This window comes from Quercus suber, unplaced genomic scaffold (genome assembly GCF_002906115.3).
Source record: "Quercus suber isolate HL8 unplaced genomic scaffold, Cork oak 2.0 scaffold_45, whole genome shotgun sequence".
Taxonomy (NCBI): domain Eukaryota; kingdom Viridiplantae; phylum Streptophyta; class Magnoliopsida; order Fagales; family Fagaceae; genus Quercus; species Quercus suber.
The window spans coordinates 529,485-543,677 of record NW_027069510.1 but is presented as its reverse complement, the minus strand read 5'-3'; the positions used below and the strand labels follow the sequence as shown (position 1 = coordinate 543,677).

Sequence of the window (14,193 nt, the reverse complement as noted above, 5' to 3'; positions counted from 1 at the left end):
AACCCATTCCACCATTTTTCTTTGAAACAGTCAGCTTATCCCAACTCTTCCAATGAATTTTCCGTTCATTGCCCACTTGTCCCCCACCAAAATTTTGCACATAATGCATCTAATTCATCACATAGTCTCAAAGGGATTTGAAATACACTCATAGTGTAGGTTGGTATGGATTGTGCCACAGCCTTGATGAGGATTTCTTTGCCAGCTCTAGACAATAACATGCCCTTCCATCCTTGAAACTTCTTCCAAATTCTATCTTTCAAAAATGAAAAGGTGTTATACTTGGCCCTCCTAATCAAAGTTGGTAAACCAAGATACGTTTCAAACCAGTCAACCTCCTTTACTCCCAAAGCTTCCAAAATCTAACCCTTCTGCCTATCTAAAGTGTTGTTGCTGAAATAAACTGAAGACTTTTCCAAATTAATACTCTGCCCAGAAGCTCTTTCATATGTTTGGAGGATCTCTGCTATGGTTTCCCCTTCAGCCTGAGTTGCCTGGCAAAACAAATGAGTCATCAGCAAACATAAGGTTCGTGACCTTTGGTGCCCCTTTGCAAATGGAAACTCCCTTAATCCGCCCTTCTAATTTTGCTTTATTCAACAATGCTGTAAATCCTTCGGCACACAATAGGAAAAGGTAGGGTGATAATGGATCTCCCTGGCGGATTCCTCTAGATGGATGGATCATTCCATAGGGCTTCCCATTTATCAGAATAGAAAAGGATGGTGTTGTCACACAGCTCATCACCCTTTCTATCCAGTTGATCGGAAACCCCAACTTCTCCATAACCTGTTGAAGAAAGTGCCACTCCACACGGTCATAGGCTTTACTGATATCCAACTTCAATGCCATGGAACCCTTCTTCCCTTTTTTCCTAGGGTGCATGGTGTGAAGTGTCTCATATGTAACCAGCACATTATTAGTGATCAACCTTCCAGGGACAAAAGCACTCTGAGTGGGTGAGATGATCTGAGGCAGAACCTATTTCAACCTGTTTGCCAACACCTTGAAAATAATTTTATAAATAACATTACACAGGCTTATTGGTCTAAACTCAGACATTCTCTCTAGATTTTTAACTTTAGGGATATGTACAATATTTGTATGGTTAATATCAGGGAGCATATTACCATTATTTAAAAAAATCCAGAACAACAAGAACAACAGAATCACTCACAACATGCCAAAATTTTTGATAAAAAAGTGCATTCATACCATCAGGTCCTGGAGATTTTGTTGGTCCTATTTGAAACAGAGCCACCTTCACTTCTTCAGCAGTAAACTCAAAAGAGAAAAATTCCCGCATGTCTTCAGTCACCATATACTACACTACATTCAAGCACTCCTCCATCTGATCCCCCCCTCCTACATGAAATGGGTTGTCAAAGTAGGCTGAAGCTACCCTAACCACCTCCTCCAACTCCTCCACCCACTGCCCTTGTTTGTAGAAGTTCATCCATCCTTTTGCTCAACCCCAAAAATTCAACTTTTGTAGCTTCAGTCACTTCGGCCTCATTCAATCTGTCCAGCAATTTTTGAATTTCTTTGATAGCAATGGTATCTGGATCAATTATTGGAGAACCCCAAGCCATAAGCTTCGCTCCACAAACCTTTATTTTTTCCTGGATTACTGCCAAACCAACCCTTTCCTCCCCTACCTTCCCACAGGCCTCCTAAACAACCTCTTCACAATTAGTCCGGAGCAACCAAGATTCCTCAAACTTAAAGCTTCTTCCACCTTGCTACCTTGGTTTTGAAAAGGATTGAACATCTAATAAAATTGGTAAATGATCCAAAGCATGAGTTGACAAATGCACAATCTTACTAAACTGAAATTTATCTGACCATTCCTTATATGCAACACCCCTATCAAGCCGAATCTTGGTATTAGCTTCCCCGGGTCTCTTATTGCTCCAAGTGAATGGATACCCCTTATATCCTAGGTCCTGAAGATGACAAAAATTTAACGCCTCCCTAAAGGCTTCAATTTGAGAAAACTGTGGCTGCCTGACACTTTTCTTTTCAGAAGCATGTAAATAAGCATTAAAGTCTCCAATTACCATCCGTGGTCCCACTACGAAGGATTGTAAGTATTTCAACAATTTCCAAGAATTTTCTTTCTGCTGTGCGTCTGGCCACCCATAGATCCAGTCAAGTACCACACAAAACCATCTTCCTCCATAACTTTTGCTAAAACATGGTTAACAGTAAAATTAACTTCATTCCTCCACAAAAAAGATAACCCTCCTTTAGAGTCCGGATATTTCACAATGATCTTATTCTGAAATGGTAAATTTCCATTCAAATTATCAAAACCATCTTTATCAAGTCTTGTCTCCATTAGAAAACATACCGTGGGAACTTGCTCCCTCATAATCTTGCGAAGGCTTCGACCTGTCCAAGGGTTCCCAAGCCCTTGGCAGTTCCAGCTTAGCAACCTCATTGCTCCCAGCAAGGGTGGCTCTCCACCCCCATTGATACATAGTCTTTGATTTCCTCATCTTTGCACAGTTTACCTCTCTGCCAAATTTGCTCTTCAAGTTGCCCTCCCTGTGTTTCACGTGTATCTCTCTTGCCCAGGCCAGGTAGTGCAATGGACTTAGTGAATCCACTTAAGCCGAAGTCCATTCTATTAATACGGGTCCATGAACCCTTAGGCTTGTTGTTACTAGGCCCAATTAGGTCCGGGGTTGAAGTAATACTCCCAGGTTCACAATTCTTGGCTTCTAGCGATAAAGGCTTCTCATGATCCACACTTGTAGTATTATCAAATACTACGTTTCCTCCACTTTAGAAAAATCCGTGTCTAGCTGTTTCGAATGCTGGATTTTAGGGCCGGTTTCCACTAATGCAGTCTTTATGGCCATTAAGTTTGCATGGCAATTAATATCCGAGCTGTCAATGTGCAAAATTTCCTTCCCTTCTCCTTGAATCTCGACAATTCCCTTATCCGTTACACTGGGGTTTCCAGGGTTGAAAACATGCTTCTCCATCTTCCCCAACGAACCTCCTTGCTTCGCCTGAACACCACTTTTCTCTGCCTCATAGCCCGTACCTTCCTCTGAGACAGAGCTCGAACTTGCTGCTTTAGTACCTGGATCTCTTGGATGACCCCCTGTTGCTCTAAGAAAATCTCCATACTGATATTCTATGTGGCCTCCTTTTCTCTCCATAGCATAATGGACTGCACAGTGCTTCAGGTCATGGCCTAAAATTCCATAGTAATGACAGAACATGGGCAATCTCTCATACTTAAAAGTCACCCATGACTTCACACCATCTGAACCAGCTATAAAACCACCCCTTCGAATAGTTTTGGAGATTGGTAAGGCCACTCGAACTCTCATAAACATACTGAGTTTGTCCTTTTTTTTCTTCCATTCCACCTCTTCAAACTCTCCCAAACGGCTCCCCACTTCCTTTGCCACTTGAGGGGAAACCATATCAAACGGTGCCCCCCATATTTGGACCCAAAGGGATGCAGCCTCCATTCGAAACTTCCCACAGTCATGCCCTTTTTCTGCCGTTGCAATAACAATAATTGATTATCAAAAGTCTAGGGACCTCCTCTCAAAATCTGATCCAAATCAAACTCAGATTGAAATTTGAACTGGAAGAGATTCGGCCCTACTTCAAGGATTTGCATTGATTCATTCAATCCCCAAGCTCTCCTTATTATGTTATTCACAGCCAGTTTATTATAAGGCTTACATGTAAGAAATTTGCCAATCAAGATCAGATTACAGCTTTCAATAGCTTCCCTTCTTCCTTCATCCGAGATAGCAATAATTTGTTCCTCTTCAGTTGATAACTTCATCTTGTCAAGACTATCACACACCTCATCCTCCATTTTTTCCTAGGAAATTGAAACTGTTACCCTTTGCACACAGCCAAGGGAGGGAGTACTCATACTAGAACGAGAGAGAGAGAGCTCCACGAGAGGGAGAGTTACTAACTGACATACTAATAGTACATATTAAGCTACCATAATACATGAACCTAATAAAGTAATAATATAATAAGTCTTTAGTTTTTTCCTTCCAATTTTTGGGCATTGGAAATAAATCTAATTCCATTTTAGTTCTAACCTTCCTTTCCGGACAAAAACTCGGCGTGTTTGAAAGAAAAACCATCGATTACCTCGGATTTGGAAGTACAGAACTCAAACAAGCATCTTTGTAAAGCATATTCCAATTCCAACTCCATCAAAGAAAAGGAAAGTGAGGAGAGAGAAATAGAGAGAGGATCCGTCCAAGTCTGAATTAAGTCGTAGTTGTATGTATGTAGGTATGTTTCGCCACTGAATGAGAGAGAAAGCCAAATAAAATTAAAAATTAAAAATTAAAAAAGAACTGAAATTGACAAGAAGAAGCTTTTAGGTTCTATATAAAGTCATACCCTTTGCATAGCTTTGGATCTCAAACCTTTCTTTCTCTCTCTCTGATCCAATTCTTCGTCTTCTTTATCAAATCTCACTTTTTCAGATTCAGGTACACCGCAATACTCTGCTCATTGATTCACATCTGGGTTTTATTATATATATATATATATATAAATAAATAATTCACTTTCTCCAACAAGTGCTCTGTTTTTCTTTCATTTTAGCACTATACTAATACTAACACTACTAGTACACGTGGCCTTTAGCTATCAAATCCTCGATCTATTTTTTTCTGGGTCGTGATCAGAATTTTGTGGCTCTTGGCTCTCGTTTGACTCCGAGATTTTAGACTTACTCTTTTGTGATTACAGTAACAGAGGGAGCAGCAAACAATGGCGAATCGGAATCTTGAGAAGTTGGCGTCGATCGACGCGCAGCTTCGGCTTTTGGTTCCGGCCAAAGTGAGTGAGGATGACAAGCTGGTTGAGTATGATGCTCTGCTTTTGGATCGTTTTCTCGACATTCTCCAAGATTTACATGGGGAGGATCTCAAGGAAACTGTAAGTCATTGATTTCAATATTATTTATATTTTACAAAGAATAAATCTATCCCATCTCTTCAATTTGCTTTTTGAGTTTTTTTTTTTTTTTTTTTTTTTTTAACTGCGTAAAAACCTTTGAGTGTTTTTTTTTTCAATATGCAATGCATCATTATTGATTTCGCAGTTTTTGGTTGGTTTTAACAATCACAATGTGTTAGTTTCACCAAGTTTCAGTGCACTATAAATTTTGAGACATCTTCCAATTTTTGATTTGATGATTTTTAATTCTGTTTCATTGACATCTTCTGTATGCATAGGTTCAAGAGTGTTATGAGCTTTCTGCTGAGTATGAAGGTCTGCATGATCCTAAGAAGCTAGAAGAGCTTGGAAGTGTGTTGACAAGCTTGGATCCAGGGGACTCTATTGTCATTGCAAAGTCTTTCTCCCACATGCTTAACTTGGCCAACTTGGCCGAGGAGGTCCAGATTGCTCACCGCAGACGGAACAAGCTTAAAAAGGGAGACTTTGCTGATGAGAACTCTGCAGCAACCGAATCAGACATAGAAGAAACTCTCAAGAGACTTGTGGTGCAACTTAAGAAGTCTCCACAGGAAGTTTTTGATGCTCTCAAGAACCAGACTGTAGATCTGGTCTTGACTGCTCATCCTACACAATCAGTTCGTAGATCTTTGCTTCAAAAGCATGCAAGGTTTGTTCTGCAGTTTGCCTGCCATGCATGCTGAGCATTCGAATATTATACTATGATAATATTCTATTTTTACTTTTATGTGAGGGGGGGAAGTGCTAAAGTTTGCATTCTTGCTGTATTTTTCAATCTTCTTATCGTTTTTTCTCTTCTCTCTTCAGGATTAGGAATTGTTTAGCCCAATTGTATGCCAAAGACATTACCCCTGATGATAAGCAGGAGCTTGATGAGGCACTTCAGAGGGAGGTGACTATCAGCATCCTTTGAATTTGTGTTATGTAGTTGAATATTTATGTTTGTTGCAAACTTCCTTTTGCGAATCTTTTAGGATCACATTTTTTGATATTGTGGATTTTTTCTAACATTTGATGAGAAATATGGGTCCACATTAATGACTGAAGCAGCTTTGGACTAATCCACTGCCCCTGCCCCCCCTTTATTGTACCTCAACGTCAAGACAAATACAGTAACATATAGATTGACTGATATTACTTTGTGGTTATTTGGAGTATTGTGTTTCCTGCAGAATTCTGTAACTTACTAGCCAACTTTCCGCAATACTTATCATTTACTTCTTATCGGGTATTTAGAGCTTGAGATGTTCTTGGTAATACTTTTTCTTTGCATTCAATCTTGTAAGTTGTAACCACAACAAACTGTCTCCATTTTAGGTTTTGTAAATAGTTAGAACCCTTGATGTTGATCTTTAAGAGATAAAAGTCGACAGTCATCTGACTTTCATAAAATACATATCATCCGGGTATTAATTATTCTAGGTTCTGTGACTTATCAAAAAAAAAATTCTAGGTTCTGTGATTGTAATGTGATCATCCTAAAATCTATATCATTAGGCATTTTTGGGAGCCTTTTCACTACTCAGGTTTTGTTTAAATAATAGATATTTAATTAACTCCCTGTGCTTGCATATGCACGTCATCGAGTAGCATTTTTTTTTTTTTTTGGAAAAATGACTTTTGGCCCCAAGGGGAGATCATCAAGTAGCATCTTTGCTAAATGAATTATATTATCTAAAGCACTACCCATGTTGCCTGTGGAAGAAAGAAAGCAGCGGCTGCCCTGCAGAACTCCTCAGTTAAGTGTGTTTGGGCGAGAGTAGTACTTGGATGGGTGACCTCCTGGGAAGTCCTCGTGTTGCACCCCTCTCTTAACTTTCCCTCTTTTCTATTTACTTATCAAAAAAAATAATTAATAAATGCTTTAGTGCCATTGATTCTTAATGTAATAAGAACCTGCCCTGTAAGACATTTGCTGCAAATCTCCATGCTCCATATGTTTTAACATGGTTGATCACATGAGCTTGGAGAGGATTTTCACATCAAAGCCACGAGAAAGCTACTTATATTACTGCTGATGTTTTAAATCTTGTAAAACTGTAACTAAAATTTTTCACCAACAAAAAACAAAATTAGTCTACAGTATTCTCAATCTTCTTCTTTTTTTCCTGGTATTTATTTCATGTAGATTCAAGCTGCATTTCGTACAGATGAGATCCGGAGGACCCCTCCAACTCCACAAGATGAGATGAGGGCAGGGATGAGCTATTTCCATGAAACAATCTGGAAGGGTGTTCCAAAGTTTCTACGCCGTGTTGACACGGCTTTGAAGAACTTAGGGATTAATGAACGTCTTCCTTACAATGCCCCACTTATTCAATTTTCTTCTTGGATGGGTGGTGACCGTGATGGTAAGATCCTTCTCCTTGGCCAAACTTCTAAAGAAGGCAGTTTGGAAATTAGAGGAAAAGGAAGCAAAACCATCTGTCTATCTTCGTCATAGTGAACACACCTCGACTGTGATTTCCATTGTGAAACACTTTCATAGTTGCTTTTCTTAATTGGGATTTTTCCAATTAGTTCCATTTAATTTTTGGATGGTCTCATTTGTTAATGACCTGGTGGTGATCGCAATGGTATGATCATTCTTCATGGCAAAAGACTGACCATGCAAATTGATATGGTTCCCAGTGAAGGAGCAAAAGGACAGACAAATTCTTTCAAAGTGGATTTTTTATGGAGTAATTTCAAAGCTTTTTATGCATTGGGGTGGTCTAGTTACTTCTTTCTCTCTCTCTCCCTCTCTTCTAAACATCTTTTTTACATTGGGTGCAGGTAATCCTAGGGTGACTCCTGAGGTCACAAGAGATGTTTGCTTATTGGCTAGAATGATGGCCGCTAACTTGTACTATTCCCAAATTGAGGATCTTATGTTTGAGGTACTTAATAGCTTCTGCATTTTACAATCTTCTCCAAGGAGCTTCCTTTTCTAGGTTGGAAGACTGTTGCTTGATTATTGTTTTTGTACTTTGTCATCATTATTTAGCAATTTCTCTTTCTTTTTTTGCAGTTATCTATGTGGCGGTGCAATGATGAGCTTCGTGTTCGTGCAGATGAACTCCATAGGTCAACCAAGAAAGATGCAAAGCACTATATAGGTAATTAATACATGGTGGGGTGTGTTTCTCTTTACATGTGGAAGCTGTTTTTTCCTTTACCATGTCAAGGTTTATTGACAGTCTGGAAATCTGTGGGTAATTTCCTCACCTACAATGGCACAATGTTCAGCTTTAGAAAAATTAGAGAAGAAAGCATGAGGTAGCTTTTTGAATATGCATCTTTCTTACTTATCAAAAAAGAAAGAAAAATGAGAGAAGAAAATGCAAATGGTGTTTTTTCCTCCAATTATCTTCATTCTAAATATGCCTTTATGAATGAATTTATTCCTACTTCTTTCTACTTTCTTTCTAGCCCTTTTGGACAATTTCTACACCATGCGTACAAAACCTTTTTGCTTTGCCTTAGTTTGTATTGGAACATAGCTAAATAAGTGGTAAAATGAAGAAAGGAAATAGAAAGAAGCAATATTTCTCCTCACAATTTTAGTTGAAGGCGGAGGCTACGTCAGCTATAAAAGATTAATCTTTGACTTAACTGGAATTTCCTAATTGTGCAATCGTGACTGACAGTAGCTACATAAATACAAGGTGGTGCACATTTAGCCAGAGAACACTTAATGAAATATTCAAAAAAAAAAAAAAAATGATTTAAACAATAGACATGCTCAAAGAACTCATTCTACAGAGATCTCTTAGCTGTGCAACCATAATTTATGATGACAACACAGTGGAAACAAGTGTTGTATGTTTGTTATCATATAACAAGAAGATATTTTTCAATTTTAGGTAAAATCATTTGTGTTGTAATTTTGGCTGATACCTTGTATTACTATGATGTTGATTTTTTTATGTGATGCAGAGTTTTGGAAACAAATTCCTCCAAGTGAACCCTATCGTGTCATTCTTGGTGATGTGAGGGACAGGCTTTATCATACCCGTGAACGCTCTCGTCATTTGTTAGCCAATGGGTACTCTGACATTCCAGAGGATGCAACTTTCACCAATGTTGAGCAGGTAAATTCATTCCATCAAATTTATTTTGAAAATTCCTAGAATCATGTTGCCATCACCTACATTTAATGGCAATGTTGATATTATTCTTTCCCCTCAATTCAACCTATTTGTACCTATTTGTATCTAACCATATATGTTGGCTAGTAGCATGGTTGTTAAAATCTTGGTCCTAAACTTATCAAACGATCCAGATTGCACTAGGGTCTTTAATTAGTAGGATTGGGGTAGGATCTGGATCCAAATTGATCCTACCACAATCCCGCCTGATTCTGAATTTTGACATATTTTTATAGCCAAGTGTTTTCATATTTGAACTTGACTTTAAAAAAATCAACATTTGTTAGACTTTTTGTAACAAATCAATCACTTCTCCAAGATAAATCTCTAATTCTAATTGACATCTTACTTAGTACAATTTTTTATTAACTCTAATTGTCATTGTATGTTGAATCAGTCAATAACAAGAAATACTCCTCTCTATTTGGCATGTGAAAAGAACATAAGAGTAATGAAGGTGATACAATTTAATGATTAATTAACTTCCAATTAATTGAGTTCGTGCTCTCAAAATCAAAACTCATGTTGATGCTATTGTTATGTTTTATAGTTAAAAGCTTATTTATATTTTATGATATATACTTTATCTCTTTAAAATTATTTGATACATACTTTATCTCATTAAATTTTTTGATATCTTTTTTGTAGATTATCATTCCTTTTTTTCTGTTAAAATACACCTCATCACTTGAGTTAATGTTTCTTGAAAAAATCATTATTAGTGGTGATCTTTTACCTAGGAAGCATGGACACTTCATTTGTGTCAAACATGGGACATTGGGACATGCCTTCTGTACCTGCATGTCCCAACCGTGTTTTTTTTTTTTTTTTCCTTTCTCTTAGAAAAATTATGGGACACGGGAGGGACGCTTAACTTTTATTTCTTTTTAGTTTTAATCTGAACACTTATCTAGTTATTATATATTTACTCTTTTAGATCTTATTCTTGGTTTGTACTACAATTTCTAAACATCATTTATTAGCGTGAATTCACTTTATTATTTATTATTGCTCTTAAATTTATATATGTTTAACATTGTATGAAAAAAAATAAATGTTTAAGAATATTCAAAATTATATTTAATCATTAATTATATTTGTATTGCCACCATTTCATGTCCTAATTTTTCAAAAATTGCCATGTTGCCCTGTTGTACCTGTACCCATACCGATACCCGTGTCCATGTTTGTGCTTCCTAGTTTTCACCTTAATTTTTATGAAAATAAAATTGTATGATTTTGATCCTATTCGGAAGACCCTCCTATCAATCCTACATAGGATCTCAATTTTAACACCCATGGCTAGTAGATTTTTATCCAATATTGTGCTCTGTCCGGTGCACTCTCTTTTAAGCTATCATTCAATGCTTAATGCTATCCTAAGATAAGTTAGAAGGGAAAGAAACATATTAGTTGGATCTGTTACTGAATGGCTTTGTCAACATACCCTTATTGCAAGAAGTTACAAATTGCCTTTTAATTTTTTACTTTTGTTTAACTGGTTTAGAAACTGATGCAGGACTGTTAAGAAGTTCTGCGCTATATTAGGTTTCTTGATGAATTCTTGAATAAGGATTGATGTTTAAGAGTTTAGGTTAGAAAAGAATGAATGTTTACAGCTGTTTGGGGCTGATACGGGGGATAAACAGAAAATAACATAAATAAAATACTAGGCAATCACACCTAGGTCTTCCTAAGCATCACACCTAGGGTTCCTTGGCATCACACCTCGGAGAAGTGTGCATCACACAAACAAAGCTTAAAATAAACTGCTGAATTTTATTAATCAATCACTATATTCTGAAATAACATGACCACAAAAGAGCCTTTATATAGAGGCTATAGTTATCCCTTTCCTAGTAGGACTTGGACTCTAAATAACCTATTACTAGAATGAATAGGAATACTCAAAAATCAAATAAAAGAATTAACTCCTAAACCAAATAGGAAAATGACTCTAAACATAAAATAGGACTCATGGGCCTTTGGTACAGCCAAGAACAGCCCATTCCAAATTTCTGTAAATTACCAAATTGCCTTTATTCTAATAGAACTTAATTAAAACTGATCAGACAGCTTCTCAACATAAAAGACTCAATACTAATAACTAAAATGACCTATCAAAGGTGCTAAGAGGGTCCGACATCAAGACTAGACCACAATACTCGAATCTTTGTATATTAATCTTCTTTTTCCTTGAGCTCTTCCTTGTCCTCATCAGAAAATGATCAAGTTTTAAATTATATGCAGTTCTTGGAACCTCTTGAACTATGTTACAGATCACTCTGCACATGTGGTGACCGAGCAATTGCTGATGGAAGCCTTCTTGATTTCTTGCGGCAAGTGTCAACTTTTGGACTATCGCTTGTGAGACTCGATATTAGGCAAGAGTCTGACCGCCATACTGATGTCTTGGATGCCATTACAAAGCACTTGGAAATTGGTTCCTACCGAGAGTGGTCTGAAGAACATCGACAGGAATGGCTTTTATCTGAACTCAGCGGCAAGCGCCCACTGTTTGGACCTGATCTTCCTAAAACTGATGAAATTAGTGATGTTTTGGACACATTTCATGTCATAGCTGAACTTCCATCAGACAACTTTGGAGCATACATCATTTCAATGGCAACTGCACCGTCTGATGTGCTTGCCGTTGAGCTCCTGCAACGTGAATGCCATGTGAAGCTACCATTAAGAGTTGTTCCACTGTTTGAGAAACTTGATGACTTGGAAGCTGCTCCTGCTGCTTTAGCTCGGCTATTCTCAGTAGATTGGTACAGAAATCGGATTAATGGAAAGCAAGAAGTTATGATTGGGTATTCAGATTCTGGTAAAGATGCTGGAAGGTTCTCTGCAGCCTGGCAGTTATACAAGGCTCAAGAGGAGCTTATAAAGGTTGCTAAGCAATACGGTGTGAAGCTAACTATGTTCCATGGTCGTGGTGGGACTGTTGGAAGAGGAGGCGGCCCCACCCATCTTGCCATATTGTCTCAACCCCCGGAAACAATTCATGGATCACTCCGTGTTACTGTTCAAGGTGAAGTTATAGAGCAATCGTTTGGGGAGGAGCACTTGTGTTTCAGAACACTCCAGCGTTTCACAGCTGCTACTCTGGAGCATGGTATGCATCCCCCTGTTTCGCCAAAACCGGAATGGCGTGCATTGATGGATGAAATGGCTGTCATTGCTACAGAAGAATATCGTTCCATTGTTTTCAAAGAACCCCGATTTGTTGAATATTTCCGACTTGTAAGAATTCTGCAAATAGCATTGATCTCATTTCCATTTTACAATTCAGGCTCACTAAAGACCATCTTTGATATAGTAACTGTTGTCTATTTTATGAATGTAGGCTACACCAGAGTTGGAATATGGTCGGATGAACATTGGAAGCCGTCCATCAAAGCGAAAGCCAAGTGGGGGTATTGAATCACTCCGTGCAATCCCATGGATCTTTGCCTGGACGCAAACAAGGTTTCATCTACCAGTGTGGCTAGGCTTTGGAGCGGCATTCAAGCAGGTCATTCAGAAGGACGTTAGGAATCTGCATATGATGCAGGAGATGTACAATGCATGGCCTTTCTTTAGGGTCACCATTGATTTGGTTGAAATGGTGTTCGCCAAGGGAGACCCAGGAATTGCTGCTTTGTATGACAAGCTCCTTGTATCAGAAGAATTGTGGTCATTTGGAGAGAGATTGAGGACCAATTATGAACAAACTAAGAGCCTTCTCCTGCAGGTAAAAAACAATTGGACAGAATATGTCTTACATTTCAAATTTTGTAAATTATATTTTTGCTTTTCATTATTGCTTTCTTTGATTCTCAAGCAATGCTTTATTTTTCCCACTAATAAGTTCTCAGAAAATTCTTTGTATACTTCCCATCATTATCGGCATTGAATTGCATAGACGTTGTTTTGCCAAATTTTTATATGATTTCCATATCTTCTGTTGGATACTGCAAAACACATGCAAAAAATATTGCATAAATCATCAGTTGGATACTGCAAATCATTGCAAACAATGACATTTTCTCTGCCTATGGGACTCTGACAAATTGGATGTAATAATATCTGATATTCCTTTTTCCTATGCTGGTAGATTGCCGGACACAAGGATCTTCTTGAAGGGGACCCACACTTGAAGCAAAGACTCCGCCTGCGTGATTCCTACATTACTACCCTGAATGTTTGCCAAGCCTACACATTGAAGAGAATAAGGGATCAAAACTACCATGTGAAGGTGCGGCCACACATCTCCAAGGACTTTATTGAAGTAAGCAAACCAGCAGATGAACTTGTGAAGCTGAACCCAACAAGTGACTATGCCCCTGGTTTGGAGGATACCCTCATCTTGACCATGAAGGGTATTGCTGCAGGCTTGCAGAACACCGGTTAGAGTTGCGCTATTCTCTCTGCACTTTTTGCTGCCTTCCTACAGAGAATTTTCCCCCAAAAAACCATAATTTATATGCACCAGAAGTGGATGCTGTTTTATTATCCACGTCAAGGTCATAATTTGGCTTCGGCCTAAATATTAATTACTGTGCTTGATAACACTAAAGCCAGCAGTGTTATTGTCGCCATACAAGAGTTGAACTTGATGGAGCTTTATATGCTCGTCCACGGAATATTCTGTGAGCATTGTATTTGAATACTTGTGTTTTCTGGTTCTTTTATTTCTATATGAGACACTGACCTGTCTTAATCCATCAATTCCTATTTATGGATAATAGAATAAGATGTGAAAAATAAATTAGTGGATGCGCAATCAGTAGCATTACTATTCTGTAAAAGTTGCTGGCTTATGAGTGGAGTTTATAATGTGCTTTTGTGTTAAAATCTTTTTTTTTTTTTTTTCTCTCGTGTGTGTTTCTAAAAAAATGGTGATTATTCTACATTGTTTAAGAGAACGTGTTGTATCTAGTATAACTAATTACACTCTCCCTTAGAAGCTTTTAAAAGCTATTATGGTTTTTGAGTATAGTTTGTGGTGTCTTTATATTAGAACTCTATTCTTTCTCTTTCCTGTGTGTCTGTGTGTGCGCGTATTTGTTTGTTTGTTTCTAAAATCAAAGGG

General features: G+C 37.9%; 1 protein-coding gene across 2 annotated transcripts; it reads left to right on the top strand.

Moving 5' to 3' along the window:
* The first annotated feature begins 4,077 nt into the window (after window positions 1–4,077).
* LOC112001951 (phosphoenolpyruvate carboxylase, housekeeping isozyme) lies at window positions 4,078–13,877 on the top strand. 2 transcript variants are annotated; one of them, XM_024034128.2, is made up of 11 exons: window positions 4,078–4,490; window positions 4,753–4,941; window positions 5,241–5,632; window positions 5,791–5,875; window positions 7,112–7,334; window positions 7,759–7,862; window positions 7,994–8,081; window positions 8,902–9,056; window positions 11,364–12,362; window positions 12,466–12,852; window positions 13,216–13,877. In XM_024034128.2, the coding sequence occupies exons 2-11, from the start codon at window positions 4,774–4,776 to the stop codon at window positions 13,510–13,512; spliced, it is 2,898 nt and encodes a 965-aa protein (XP_023889896.1). In that variant the 5' UTR covers window positions 4,078–4,490; window positions 4,753–4,773; the 3' UTR covers window positions 13,513–13,877. The 2 variants fall into 2 exon arrangements, with proteins under 2 accessions (XP_023889896.1, XP_065627588.1); XM_065771516.1 differs by lacking the exon at window positions 4,078–4,490 and having other exon boundaries at window positions 4,674–4,941.
* The last annotated feature ends 316 nt before the right edge of the window (window positions 13,878–14,193 follow it).